The following is a 13,762-nucleotide window of genomic DNA, read 5'->3' as shown; positions in this document are numbered from 1 at the left end:
GAGTTGATCCATTACTAAGATGAGAGCTTCCCGATAGACCAGGACACCATACACGAAGAGGACGCAGGTTCTGTCATACCTCACTCTTTCTTCTATCCTTTATTGAGGAACATTTCCAGCACATACAAAAGGTGTCTGAGAATGCTCTCAAGTCTCTGTCTCCGTCCCCTGGACATGTGGCTCCATTCCCTTGATGTCACCACGAAGCAGCTCTGAGATTCAAGCTCTGGAAGGGACTTACAACCCCCTTGTTTCTTGAAAACGTTTCTTGGTGTGTGTGTGAGCACTGTCACCTGGCAAGATCATGGCTACCCCAGTAGGAGGCAGGTGTGACTTACATTTGACATTACAGGTGTGGACTGATTTTAGAGGACTAGAAAAACCTGTGGCAACTGGCCTAACCAGGAAGGACACTGTAGTTTGAAATAAATTTAGATTTCTACAAGGTTGAAAAGAGCACTACATCCTCTGTATTCTGTGCCCCAGCCTCCTCTAAGTTAACATTCTATAACCACACAGGACAATGAGATTCATAGAGATGCCTCACCTGATGACTTCTGCCCTCTACCCATGTGGAGACCCTGTGCTTCCTGAGCTCCTGCCATCCAGGACAGTGCCTTAATGGTTCTGCCTGGACAGATAATCTCAATGATGTGAAGAGCTCTGTGGACCAGACCTCCACTTGAGTTTCCCTAATGTGTTGTCAGGATCGGACCGAGGGCCTGTGAGAAGTGTCATTTCTGTTGATGGTGCTGACTTCCATGACTTGGCTGAAGGGACGCATGCTGGGTTCTCCACTGGGGAGGATCTCCCCAAGCCTGAAGGAAGTGGTTGTAACAGGAAGCCTATGGAATTTGAGAGCATGCATACATCAGGGACCAGGAACCAGGATCCGAGGCACTGGCTTCCTGGCCCTCTCTCTCTCTCTTCCCTCTCTTGGCACAGGCTTCTTCAACTCTATTTATCTTCCTTCTTTGGTTTCATTCCTGTGTCTGAGGACTTCTTTCTCTCAGCTTCTCCCCGTACATTACAAAAGGTCACTGCTTCAGAATGGCAGCCGTGAGTCCCCACTTGCATGTCTTCCTAGTAGTCTGGAACCCCCTCCATGCCACTGCTTCTGAGGTGTTCCTTTCTGAAGTCCCAGGGGAGAAGACAATGATGGGATCTCCTGGGTTCAGTGCTGGTTCCAAGCTCTGTACATTGTGGGTAGAGGCAGGCAGCTCTCGAGAGCTTGCTAGCCGGCCAGGCTCACCCACACGGTACGCTTCTGGGTCAGTGGCAGATGTCCTTCAAGGTAAGAAGGTAGTGAGTGATGCAGGAAGGCACCTGTTTTCCTGTTCTGGCATCAGCGCATGTGGGCCCCCACACCCACACACTCAGTACATGTCTCACACCTTCTACTACATCCCCGCATTTCTACCCACTACACACAACGCACATACAACACACACCCCCTCTACCCCCACATATACACATCAGATATACCATTCATATACCCATCACACATACACATACTACACAATCATACATATGCCATGCATACATATATATCATGCACATTTCATGTATGTATAAACACATGTACATACTCCCCACATACACAGCCATAAACAAATCACATGCATACACACATACCACACACACGTCAGTATCTTACATACATGTACACATATGACATATCCCTACACCACACACACACACGTATATACACACGTACCCCCTAACATCACACATGATATACATGCATACAAATATCTTTTCTGCGCCACACATACTCATAAAAGGGTTCAGTCTATGTACTTGGTCCTTTATTTTCCTAGACACTTTTTTTTTGGTTCTTTTTTTCGGAGCTGGGGACCGAACCCAGGGCCTTGCGCTTCCTAGGCAAGCGCTCTACCACTGAGCTAAATCCCCAACCCCTTTCCTAGACACTTTTGCAGTCTAAGTTTCTGAATATTACCACTGAGGGAAGAGTCCAGTTGTCACAGCAATGGTTGTCACCAGGACATCCAGTGTGCACACTTAGGCTTAGATTCAGGAAGCATCTCGAAGTGCACATGCATGGACACAGATGTCTGTTTAGCCTTCTGTAGCTTCAAGCATGATCCATGGACCAGCACCACCAGCATCCCATGGGAGCTGGTTAGAGAAGAGTTTGCCAGCTCCATCGCTGGAGTCAGAATCCCCCACCTTCCCACCCCTGGCAGCTCTAATGCATGGAGCAGTTCGAGAAATGTCGCTCTCAGTATTCACCTTTTTAAAGGCCAAATCCTTTTCTTCTTGAGATGAGATTTTAAGGGCCTTATTGCACATTGGTAAGCTTGTGGCTAAGTTCATATATAGGTCATCACACTCCCAGAAGCTCTTTTTCTTTTTCTTTTTTTCTTTTTCTTTTTCTTTTTTTTTCCTGGAGCTAAGGACCGAACCCAGGGCCTTGCGCTTGCTAGGCAGGCGCTCTATGGCTGAGCTAAATCACCAACCCCAGAAGTTCTTGAAAGTAAAAGAAAATGACCTGTTTTCCCACTCCCTTCTTATACTTTTGGTTGTGAGCCTAGCTTTTAATGGCTGAGCCATCTCTCCAGCCCTTCCACCCCATTCTAAAAACCTTAATTTAAATTTGTATGGTGTGTGTGAGTGTGTGTGTGTGAGAGTGTGTGTGTGTGTGCGCATGCACACATGCGTGTGTGTTATGCCTGTGCTGTAGTCATGCACAGAGAAGCAGATAAGGATGCCAAGTATCTTTATCATTCTTGACCTTATTCTTTGAGACAGGGTCTCTCATTGGCCTTGAAACTAACCATTTCAAGTAGACTGGCTAGCCAGCAAGCTCCCTGGATCTGCCTGTGTTTCATCCCTACCTCCTCCCATCCCCAGCCTACTGGCATGTGGGCTTTTGCATGGATGCTGGGGATTTGAACTCAGGTCCTCTTGCTTGCTCAGAAGCGTTCATACTTATTGAGCCATCTTGCTGGCCCCCACACTAGCTTTTACCTGTTTTGTGGAGGTGTGATGAGTTTCATACCGTTTGTGTTTGTCCACAGACAACAGCCCTGGAACAAGCTATTAAGCATGCTCATGAGTGCTACGATGACGAGATCCAGCTTTATAATGGGCAGATCGAAAACCTCCGGAAGGAGATAGAGGAGGCTGAGCGGTCTCTGGAGAGGTCGTCCTATGACTGCAGGCAGCTGGCTGTGGCCCAGCAGACCCTGAGGAACGAGCTAGACCGGTATCATCGGATCATTGAGATTGAAGGCAACAGGTGCGGCCATGTATCTGTATGCCTGCGTCCCTGGTCTGTCCACGCCCTCGTTCTACAAATCTTTGTCCAGTGCTCGCTGTGTGCCAGGAACAGTTGGAGGGAGTGGTGATGTGGCAGGCAAGGAAACGCAAACATCCCAACTCAAAATACCAGGCATGCCTTCAACCATCCCACCTTCCCTCCCACGCTCTCTGCCCAAATCTCCTCCAGTGGTCTGTCACACTCCTGCTACACAGTTATTCATCTTCTATTCAGGGATGAACAGAAACAGCCCCAATTAGGGGTCTGCTTTGTGACCCCCTGGGAGCTGATGGTCTAGCAGGTAATGCTGCTGCTACCCTTGTGATTACTGTCTCGGAGGATCAGTGCAGGTCTTCTCCTTAGCAGATCTGTGATAACCCCACTTACTGCTGGGAAGTTCCCCCTCTCTCTGGCCTATGCTGATAGCCGTCTATAGATGAGCCTTGGAGAATAGGCCAGCTATCCAGTTGTGGTTCAACATCATCCTCCCAGTTTTTTGGATTTAGGTTGGATGAGACTAGAAGTCCTCCCTCTCCCAGGCCTTGTAGCAGAGCTCCTTCTGCTCCAGATGCTCTGCCTTGGCTGTGTGTGCCTGGTGCAAACGTTTACCAGGGAAAGCAGGCTTCTCTCTATTCCCTCTCTGTCCAGAGCCAGGTGTCCTGGGGCAGCTCCGTGTTCTATGTATGTTTCTGTGACTGCTTTGAGCACACCCATGAAGAGAACTCTAGAACTGCACTTAATTCCCCTTTGACAACTTTTGTGTTAGGGAAAGGGCTGCCCATAAAGTTAATGGTAGTCTTGTTTGGTCGGCTCATTAATATCAGTTTTGAAGTAGATTAAAAACAGATAAAAATGTTACAGTATGAAAAAAATGTTACAGTATGGACCAAGTAACTCCTGAGCACTCTGCTTAGATCCAGTAATCTCTTACATCGTCCCCCATTTCCTTAAACAGTTTTATGTTTACATACTATATATTATTTTATGTCCTATGTTATATGTATTATATACTATATTATATCTTATATATGTATTTTAAATGTGATATAATATTGTAAATATATATGTATCTTGTATATTGTATATCCTATAGAGAATAATTGTTTGCCCTAAATATTTCAACCTGAATTTAATTATTTAATTAAAAAATAGAGGGCGCAGACTCAATCTGATGGAGAACTGCACTTTAGATTCTGAGTAGTCACTGTGAAAAGGCCCGTTTACGACTTGAGCTCAAAGAAATGAGGATGTCTAGTATGTGCTTGCCCAGTGTGTGAATATCTATGTGGTTACCACTCTGTGATGTACAGTTCATGCCCACTTTTGTCTAGAGAAAGCTTTCTCTGTCCTGTCTGTCTAGCTCTCTATTTTTTCAGTTTTGCTCAATATTCAAGGCTTGATCTTGTCCCTCGCCTCACTTGGTTTGATGACTTAAAGATGGCTCTACATTGTTTCTGGTTCTTTCTGCCAGGTTGAGCTCCGTTTTCATAGAGACTCCCATCTCTTTGATCACCCCAAGCCATGGGGCCTCTCTCAGCCTTGGATCCAATGTGAAAGGTAACACTCCTCCAGCCTGGCCTCTGTCTTCCAATCCTAGCTTCCTCCACTTTCTTCTTCTGTCTAGGCCCAGGTGCACATGGATGTGAATGTGTGTGTGCAGGTACACATGGGTGTGCACAAGTGCACAAGGGTGTGCATGTGTGTGCAGGTGCACAAGGGTATACATGTGTGCATATGAGTGTGCATGTTTATTGTTCCTTAGGTGACACTCAGTCTTTTTGTTTTGCTTTTTTTTGTTTTTTTGTTTTTGTTTTTCTTTGTGACAGGATCTCTCTATGTAGCTTTGGTTGACTTGGAACTTTCACTGTAGACCAGGCTGACCTCAAACTCTATGGAGATCTGCTTGCCTCTATCTTCTGAGTGTTGGGATTAATTGCATGCACTACCATTATGTCTGTCTGTCTGTCTGTCTAGATAAGGTCTCTTATTGGCCTGGAACTTGCCAACTAAATTGAGCTGTCTGCCCTGCCTCATATCCCTCTGGATTTCCCCAAGGGGAGGGAAAGGTGCCACTTCACAGTTAACCCTCCGTTGGAATAACACATGGAGACACATGGTACTATACCATAACACCAAGCTGCAACAACTCCAGTCTCAGTTCTATCCCCATGCTGTTTGCAGCAGGGCACCTGGATCTCCACTACACAGTGGGAACTCACTTCACACAGCCATATCTGTAACTGCTTCAAAAGAAGCACATGGAAAGGCTACTGGGCCTATGACAGGGTCAAGCAGCTTCAGGCTGGAGACAGCATCTACCTACAGTGTCCCAACAACCTAATTATGATATTCCTTGATGGCCATTCCCTTCATGTGGGGACGAAAGAGGAATTAATGATATTACATTCATAAATGAATATGCAGCTGCATTTCTCTGTATCTTAGCAATGGGCCATATCGCCACACCTCTTTTTTCTCTTACTTTTTCTCCTCTTATTGATCCTGGCAAGTGAACCTAGGTCTTCATGCGTGTGCAACAAGCATTTTAGAGACTGAGCTGTATCCCTAATTCAGAAATGGCCTTTATGTGAGGGAGAGTGCCTTCCCTCACTCTCTGGTATGTTCCCTTGAGTAGAATATGTGGCTGAGCCAAGAAGTTTGGAAGGAGAAAAGTTCTTGGGAATAGCCCATGTGTGTCAGCGTGTTATTTTAGCTGAGGGTTAACTGTGAAGTGGCACCTTTCCTTCCCTTTGGCAAATCCAGAGGGAAATTGTGACTCATGCATATTTTCTCAGCTGGTTCAGCTGGGACCTTGACATGGATGACAGCTCCATGGCCTTTCCCCATTGTGTTTGGCTCAGCCCATTCCTGGCCGCTCGCCTTCAATACAGTTGTTATATTTTTCCACGAATGTCATTATTCCCTTTCATTGACATTTGGCCTAACTGTCTGTGTTTTCCATTAGATCTTACCAGGGCTGTGCAGGATATTACAGCAGCTAAACCCAGACAGAAGGCCCTCCCCAAGAGCCTTCCAAAAAGAAAGGAGATTATAGCTCAAGATAAAGTGGACGAAACTCTGGAAGATGCACCATTAAAAACTCTACAAGAGCCAAAGGCAGTGCAGGGGGAGCTTACAGGAGATGGAGACTCTCAGCTGGGAGCAGGGGGCGGACATGAAGTAAGTCCAACACAAGAAGGCGGTCCTGAGGACGTGCCAGATGGGAGCCAGATAAGCAAAGCCTTTGGGAAACTTTGCAAAGTAGTCAAAGAGAGAGTGAGCGGCCACAAAGAGCCTGTGCCAGAGCCACCCGCGGACCTCTTCACCAAAGGACGGCATATACTGGTCACAGGGGAATCTAGTTTTGTTGACCCCGAGTTCTACTCCTCCTCCATCCCAGCTAGAGGTGGGGTGGTGGTTTCCATTGAGGAAGACTCTATGCATCATGATGGCCATGTGGAGCCCTCTCCTGGACAGCCCATGCCACCTGTGGAGAATGGTCAGGGGGTTCCCCAGGGCAGGGAAGGTGCCCACTCAAACCATCAACAGGTTACAGACAAGAATGGGATAAGAGCCAAGGAACCGAAAGATCTGGAGGAAAAAGATGATGACAGCAGGAAGGACGATGAGGCGGGCAGGAGACCCTGTCCTGTGATCATACCTGGTCCTGATGGACCATCTACGACCCATTCACAAACGTCTGGGTCCAATCAGGGTGGACCAGAGGGGCCTGGGAGTAAGAGCAGTAGCCTGCTGGCCAAGAGCCCTTCGAAGGCTTTGTCTTTTAAGAAGGTAGAGGTGGTGGAATCCATTGAGAAGATTTCGACAGAGAGTATTCAGACGTATGAAGAAACTTCTGTAATTGTGGAGACGGTGATTGGGAAGACAAAGGGTAACAAGAAACCGGGAGAGAAGAGCTCCTCAAATGCCAAGGCTTGAAGGAAGAGAGTGTCTGGGGCCAGTAGGGGAAGTGCTTTGAGATAGCTTCCTGTTTGGATTAGATCATAGTTGACCTGTCTGGCGGACGACCTTCATTAAACTGCTTTATTTTTGCTTGCACCATCTCCCTTGTGTAATTAATAGGGAGGGCCTCGGGTCAGTCATGCTGAGGACAGGGTGATCTCTTACTTGTCAGCCCACCGTCCTCTTTTAGGGAGAGACACGCTCTTCAGCATGCTTTACTACTGTTGGTCTTTGAGACAGGCTCTCTCTATGTGGCGGTCTGTCCTTGAGCTTTTGGTCCACCTGGTCCAGCCTCATTACCGTGGAGATTATAGGCATGGCCCACCTGACAGGACTCAGCATGCTGCACAGATTCATTAAAATCTCATGCTGTTTTGGTTTCACACAGAAAACAGCTGGTTGATAACAACGGGGCCTTCATTCCAGTGCAAGCACAAGTGCATGTTCCTAAGGGTGAGGGTTTTGTTAGACACGAATTGATAAAACATTTCTAATTTAGGAGTCCTTCAAAAGCTGGTCCTGAAGTGAGTGAGTGTGTGCATGTGCACACATGTATATGTGAGTATTCATGTGTGTGCAGTTCCACATGGGTGTATGCATGTATGTGGAGAGAGGACAGTCAGGTGTTGTTCAGGCACTGTCTACAAGGCCTCTCACTGGGTGGGAGTTTACCAATTAGGATAGTCTGGCTGTCCAGCAAGTCCCAGGGCCTCACTGATCTCTGCTTCCCCAGCACGCACACTGCCTAGCTTGATCTGTAGGCTTTGGGTAACTGAACCAAGGCCTATGTCTGCATAACTGAGTCATCTCTGTAGCCCCCACCCACCAAGCAAACATCTGAATGTAAAAAAGGTTTTTTGGTAATATGATTTCAGGAAGAACCAGGGGCAGAAAAGGAGTCAGGAAGTCAAGTCTGACAATGGGAAGTCTGTCTCCAGGCAGGGCCAGCAGAGCTGAATTTCACTGAGCACCTTTGGGAATCAGAGTATGATAGAGAATCAAATGAAGAAGTCACCCACCTTCTACACTACCCCGCAAATGCATGCATGTACACCAACACAAATGCACACACACGGATATATGCATACACATATGTAAGAAGCTAGTGACTTAGCCTAACAGAAACTCACTGACTCTATATTACATTCCAGACACTGTAAGGGGAGATTTCAGATTTGTTTATGGTTTCAAGTAATAGCATAACCTTATTACATTTGAGCATGCAAGCTTTTGTATGTATATACACACATCATATATACACACCATACATACACATCCCACATACACATGTACATACACTTGCTATGCCAAATTCTATAAAATAGAAAAGATATCACCATATCTTTATCTTTATAAAAAGTCTGTGTGTGTGTGTGTGTGTGTGTGTGTGTGTGTGTGTGTATGTGCGTGCACGCGCGCATGCACGCGCGTGTCTGTGTAAGGGCTGGGCGTCGAACCCAGGACCTTGAACCTGACTAACTACACCTTCAGCCCACAGAAATGTCAAAACTGCCCCTGTATGTCTACTATTCTATTAACAGTCTAGAACTAGGCTTTTAACTTATAACAATTAGAGTTATTTCTTCACATGGATGCTCCAAAATACACAAGGGACACCGAGTGATTGTGCTTAAGTTGATTGTTGTGTTGGCCTAAAAAGGACAAAACAAGCACCTGGCAAGGCAGCCACACACTGTGAGAGAAAGCTGACAGGGTCACAGTGCCATTCTGGTGCTACTTTGTCAGGAACAACAGAAGACTAAACAGAGTCACCTTTCATCCTGAGGTAGAGCCTTAAACAGTCTTGTTCCCCATTCATTTGAGGCTTTGGTTTCAAGAAAGAAATATGCTTTTGTTGTTCCTTCTAAAAGATGAATGGAGAAGCCAGTCCATTCTGTAGTTTGAAATATTTATAACTTAAAAGCTTAAGAGAGTGATGTGAGCTGCTGCCTGGACCCTGGGATGCAGGACCATGGGCCCATGTGTCTATTATAGTAGATGTTAACAGCCACCGAAAAGCCTTTCTTTTCCCCACTAAGCCTTTTTATTGTCCAGACTGTGTTCAGTGAATATTCTTATACAGAAAGGCAGGGGGTATCATTTTGGAATCAAAGGCCATTTTTATATTATATTTAATCAGCCAGGGAAAGTGGATTGGGAGTCTGTCCTGACAGGCTTTGTAAAGACCGTGGGGGAGGGGATCAGATGGGACCCCGTTGCTCTGGTGTGGGAAAGAAGAGTGCAGAGGCAGTCACATAACTGCAAGGGGAAATCGGACATAGCGCTGTGGAGGAAGCCAAGGGGGTGGGCTTCTGGACAGTGCTATGAGGGATGTCCGGAGGGTGGACTGCTGGGGTGATTGGTGGGATCTGCTTGGGATTGAATGGTAAAGAGAGACCCTATGGGGAGTTTGACCCGTGATCTGGATGATAAAACGGGGCTTAGACCTGAGGGAAGAGCATTCCAGGCAGAGATAATTTTAAGTGCATAGGCCCTGGTGTGGGAAATGGACTTGGCCTGTTTAAATAAGGAGCGCTTCGGGGTATAATGGAAGGAGAAGAGGTCAGGGTGGGAGGCGGAGACCAGATAAGCCCCATTTCCTGGCAGGCTGCCTCAGGCTGAGAGCAGGGACCGTGGTGTTCAAGGTGGAGATGGCCTCAGTGGGCACTTTGGCGTGTAACTGAGCTCTTGGCCTCACCTACCGCAGGTTCCCCATGACCAGCCTCACTTGCTGATGTGGGGTTTGCTGCCTGCTGCCTTTGCTTGTTCTGTTCCCCCCAGCCCTCTGGAAAGCTGCAAATTTGGTTTATTTTCTCAGCTCTTCTCAAGATGTCCAAACCTTTTGTTTTCATTTCTTATTAATAAGAATGGGGACTCAGAAGTGCACCCCCCCTCCCCCCCCAGTGTTCAGCACAAGATCTTCATCCCCTTTTTCACTCTTTCTTCTCTCACTTTATCCTGGGAGTGAGATATTCCAATATTGTCTCTTCCCCAAAGAAGATGCATGGCAGTTCCCACCCCAGTCAGGTTCCAAGCATCGGTGGTGATCCCTGTCACGGCTGTGTGTACCACGTGGCTGTGTGGTACTGGTTCACGTCTGCACTCAAAGGTCTCAGACTGGCTGCAAGCACATAGGGCTCTCTGCCTCAGGGCATTCCTATGGCAGAAAGCGTTTGCTCCACGCACCGAGCAAGCTGGGAGCTCTGCTTCTGTGTAGCCTCAACCAAGAATGGATAGGACCCAGAGTGGAAGACTCCATCCCCCTCCTCCTCTTTTGGGACACCTGAGGCATATGCAGCATAATTTCTTGGAGGTTCACAATGAGTTGAGCCCAGATGCCCAGGAGGAAACCCCATTGCCCCCCCCCAGCCCCCATTTTACTTCCTTCTCAACATAGATGCTTCTTTTCAACTAAGCTGCTTGCTCTTGACCCCTGTTCCTAGAGTGAGCTTCTGGGAAAATCCAGCTTAAGATGCTGATTGACATTGGCTTCCCTTCCTTTTCCAGTCACACTGTCAGTCAAGATTCTGCTTTCACTGGCCTAGGGCTGGGTGAGCCACCAGTCTTGACTCATAAGACACTGTCTCACTGAAGTCAGGCCAAAGACTGAACATGTTACAGCCTTCCGCTAGCACAGCCGTCTTGACCTGTGGGTCGTGACGCCTTTGGGGATCCAGTGACTCTTCCTCAGGGGTCAGCTAAGACTTGGAACACAGATATTTACATTATGATTCACAATAGTAGCAACAGTACACTTATGAAGGAGCAACTAAAATAATCTTAGGGTTGGGGGTCACCATAACACGAGGAACTGTATTAAAGGGTTGCAGCATTAGGGAGGTTGAGAACCACTGCTCTAATGGATGTGGTCTCGTGAGGTCATTCTAATTCCTGCTCTGGATCCAGGCTCCGAGACGCTCTGTGACCTCTACCCTTTGTGGGGAGACTTTGGGCAAGTTCGTCAGGCTTTACTTCTGAGAGTCATACCACATAGGCTTTGTTTCATGAGCTGGAGTTGGTTTCTGTTGTGCAACCCCAATGGTCCTAAAACTAACTGCTGGTTATCAAGAGTTGGGGTCCATAGAGAACCAGAGAGGTTTGAATTCTGTTGGTTTTCACCCAAAGTAGAGACTAAACAAGGTCTGGGCATTGGTGGCTCGTTGGCCGTGATGGCAGCTCAGTGTGCTGGCTCATGAACTCTTGTCTCCAATTCCCAATCCTCTTGCTTCTCGGGGATCATTGGGTTGGGATTCTCCAAACGACCCTTGTTCAGACCTTGCCAGCTGTGCTCCGTTAGAGGGGAGTGGGAAAGCATGCAGGCTGCAGGAGGGGGAATGACCACCCTTTGCTGTTTGCTTACTGTTTCCATCCATGCCACCCTGGTAATGCTTCTGCTGTGTCCCAGTGCCCCCAGATCCCACTCCCAAAGTGATGGCAGCTGAAGGAGTAGGCCTCATGAATGAGAGCAATGTTCTTACACAACGCAGTAAGTGAGGTTAAGTTGGAAGCTGCTGTCTAAAAACCAGGAAGCAGACCTTCGCTGAACCCTCAGATCTGCCATCATCTCCGTCCCGGATTACTTGTCTTCAGAGGTGCGGGTGGGCAGGGAGCTGTTCCCTGGAAGCTCCCTGGTCTAGAGCGTTCAGCTCTGGTGGCCTGAAGAGGTGAATCCAGCTTCCTCACCCTGCTCCCTTGAGGAGCTGCAGCTGAGTCTGGATATCAGTTGCTTCAGCATCTGCATGTATCAACCTGATTTCAGTGGCTTAGAGGTACCTATACTAACCCACTTAGCCCTCCTCAGAGGTCTAGGGGCACAGGGGACATTAATTCCAGCCTCTCCTATGTATACCTGAATTCATTGTCTAATACCACCCTGACCCACCTGGGCTTCTCCTGCATGGGTCTTCAAAAGGCCTCTAAGCATCGCTCACCGTCTCTTTCTAGTAGGAATCCAATTAATTTCAGGGACTCGGGGATGCTGGGTAAACACTTTCCAGTGAGCAATAGGCCCAGTTCTTGCACATTGCTTTTACAAAGTAAAATGGTATAAGGTTCATGTTAAGGAACATCGGCTAACCTGAGGGGAAACTGAGACCCCTGCCCCTCACTCAGATGACCACTTGTTATGTGCACACCTGTATGTGTGCACACCTCCACTGGAGTCGATTCCAGCTTCACTCTGTTCAGGTGTAGGCTACCATCTTTAAGGTCCTTGCCTATGTGTTTATACTCCATTTCCTGGCAACACTGAGGAGACAGGCCAAGGTACCCCCTTAGAGGCTGGATGACTGAGGCTCCCACGTATCACACATGCCTCGAGCCACGTGCTACTTAATATTTCCTTTGTCTTTTGAGTCAACTAGCAATTCTTTTGCCCAATTTCTGCTACCATATTATTAAACTCTCTCTGTTAAATGCTCTGTTCTGGTTTCTGTCTCCTGAGTGTTGAAGGGATGGGGTGTGCCATAAGGAAAGGATGTGCCAAGCAGGATGCAGTGACGGACCGGCTACCAGTATGGACAAATTGACTGCATCCTGTTGGGAACCTCTTAAGAGACTGACTAGAAAATCTTCAAGTTGTTCCAATAGGAGGTGAGGAAGCAGATATCCTACATCAGCAGTTCCCATCCTTCTCTAGTTGAGGGTGACCCTTGGGCACTGACACTTTGCTCCTTTGGCCTGCTCCAAGTAGGCCTGCTATGTTTGTACAGTTGGTGAATACTGCAAGCAGATAGAGTGCCTGGGTTTTGGTATTTATGGAAACTATACAAGGGTCTTCCTAATGGGTCAAAGAGATTCATTGAAAGGGTTGGCAATTTTCTTCCCTAAAGGACTGGGGAGATGGCTCAGTCAGTGAAGCATTTGCTTCGTAGGCCTGAGAAGCTGAGGTCTACCCCTGGCACCTACTTAGAAAAAAATCCAGAAGTGGTGGTATAAACCTGTAACCCTAGACCTGGGGAGACAGACCCAGGAGGATCCATCCCTGGGGCTTGCTAGCCAGCCAGTTGAGCTCCAGGTTCAAGTGAGACACCATGTCTCAAACAGCAAAGTGGAGAGCAGTTGAGGAAGATGCCTGACATTGACCTCTGGCCTCCAAAGACACACATATACCCATGAATATGAACACCCACACAGACGCACTAAATAAGTAAGGGTCACATCGTGCCTTTTACCATCACTCAACCCTGCTGTTGTAATCCATCACAGACAGAACAAAGACAAGCAGGTGCGCCCTTCCAATACAACTGTATTTACAAACACAGGCATGCCTGGATTTGGTTCATGGCTATAGTATATTGTCTTTCTGACAGCAGTGCACCCACAGGGCCTGCCACAAATTCAGCTTAGAACATCGGGAGGAGATTCTGACCTGCGTCTCCACCTTCACATTGGTAAACTCCATGTAGTTACTCCCTCGGCTTGAAACCTATAGGGGGGAATCTTGAAGTAACCATTATAATCATATTCATCGTAGAAAAATTTCTGTCATATATCTGTGGTTAGCCCATCTATTGG

The 13,762-nt window shown here is 47.4% G+C and overlaps 1 protein-coding gene across 2 annotated transcripts in view; it reads left to right on the top strand.

Annotated features, from left to right (window-relative positions):
* Bfsp1 (beaded filament structural protein 1) overlaps window positions 1-7,347 on the top strand; it is a 57,566-nt gene extending 50,219 nt beyond the window's left edge. Inside the window, 3 exon segments of one of the 2 annotated variants that reach the window (NM_031555.1) lie at window positions 3,042-3,262; window positions 4,755-4,840; window positions 6,249-7,347. In NM_031555.1, the coding sequence (NP_113743.1) occupies window positions 3,042-3,262; window positions 4,755-4,840; window positions 6,249-7,222 (1,281 nt within the window). In that variant the 3' untranslated portion in view covers window positions 7,223-7,347. 2 annotated transcript variants of the gene reach the window in all.
* Window positions 7,348-13,762: the final 6,415 nt, after the last annotated feature.

The sequence above is a fragment of the Rattus norvegicus genome, chromosome 3, assembly GCF_036323735.1.
Source record: "Rattus norvegicus strain BN/NHsdMcwi chromosome 3, GRCr8, whole genome shotgun sequence".
Classification (NCBI taxonomy): Eukaryota; Metazoa; Chordata; class Mammalia; order Rodentia; family Muridae; genus Rattus; species Rattus norvegicus.
This window is presented reverse-complemented; position numbering and strand designations above follow the sequence as displayed.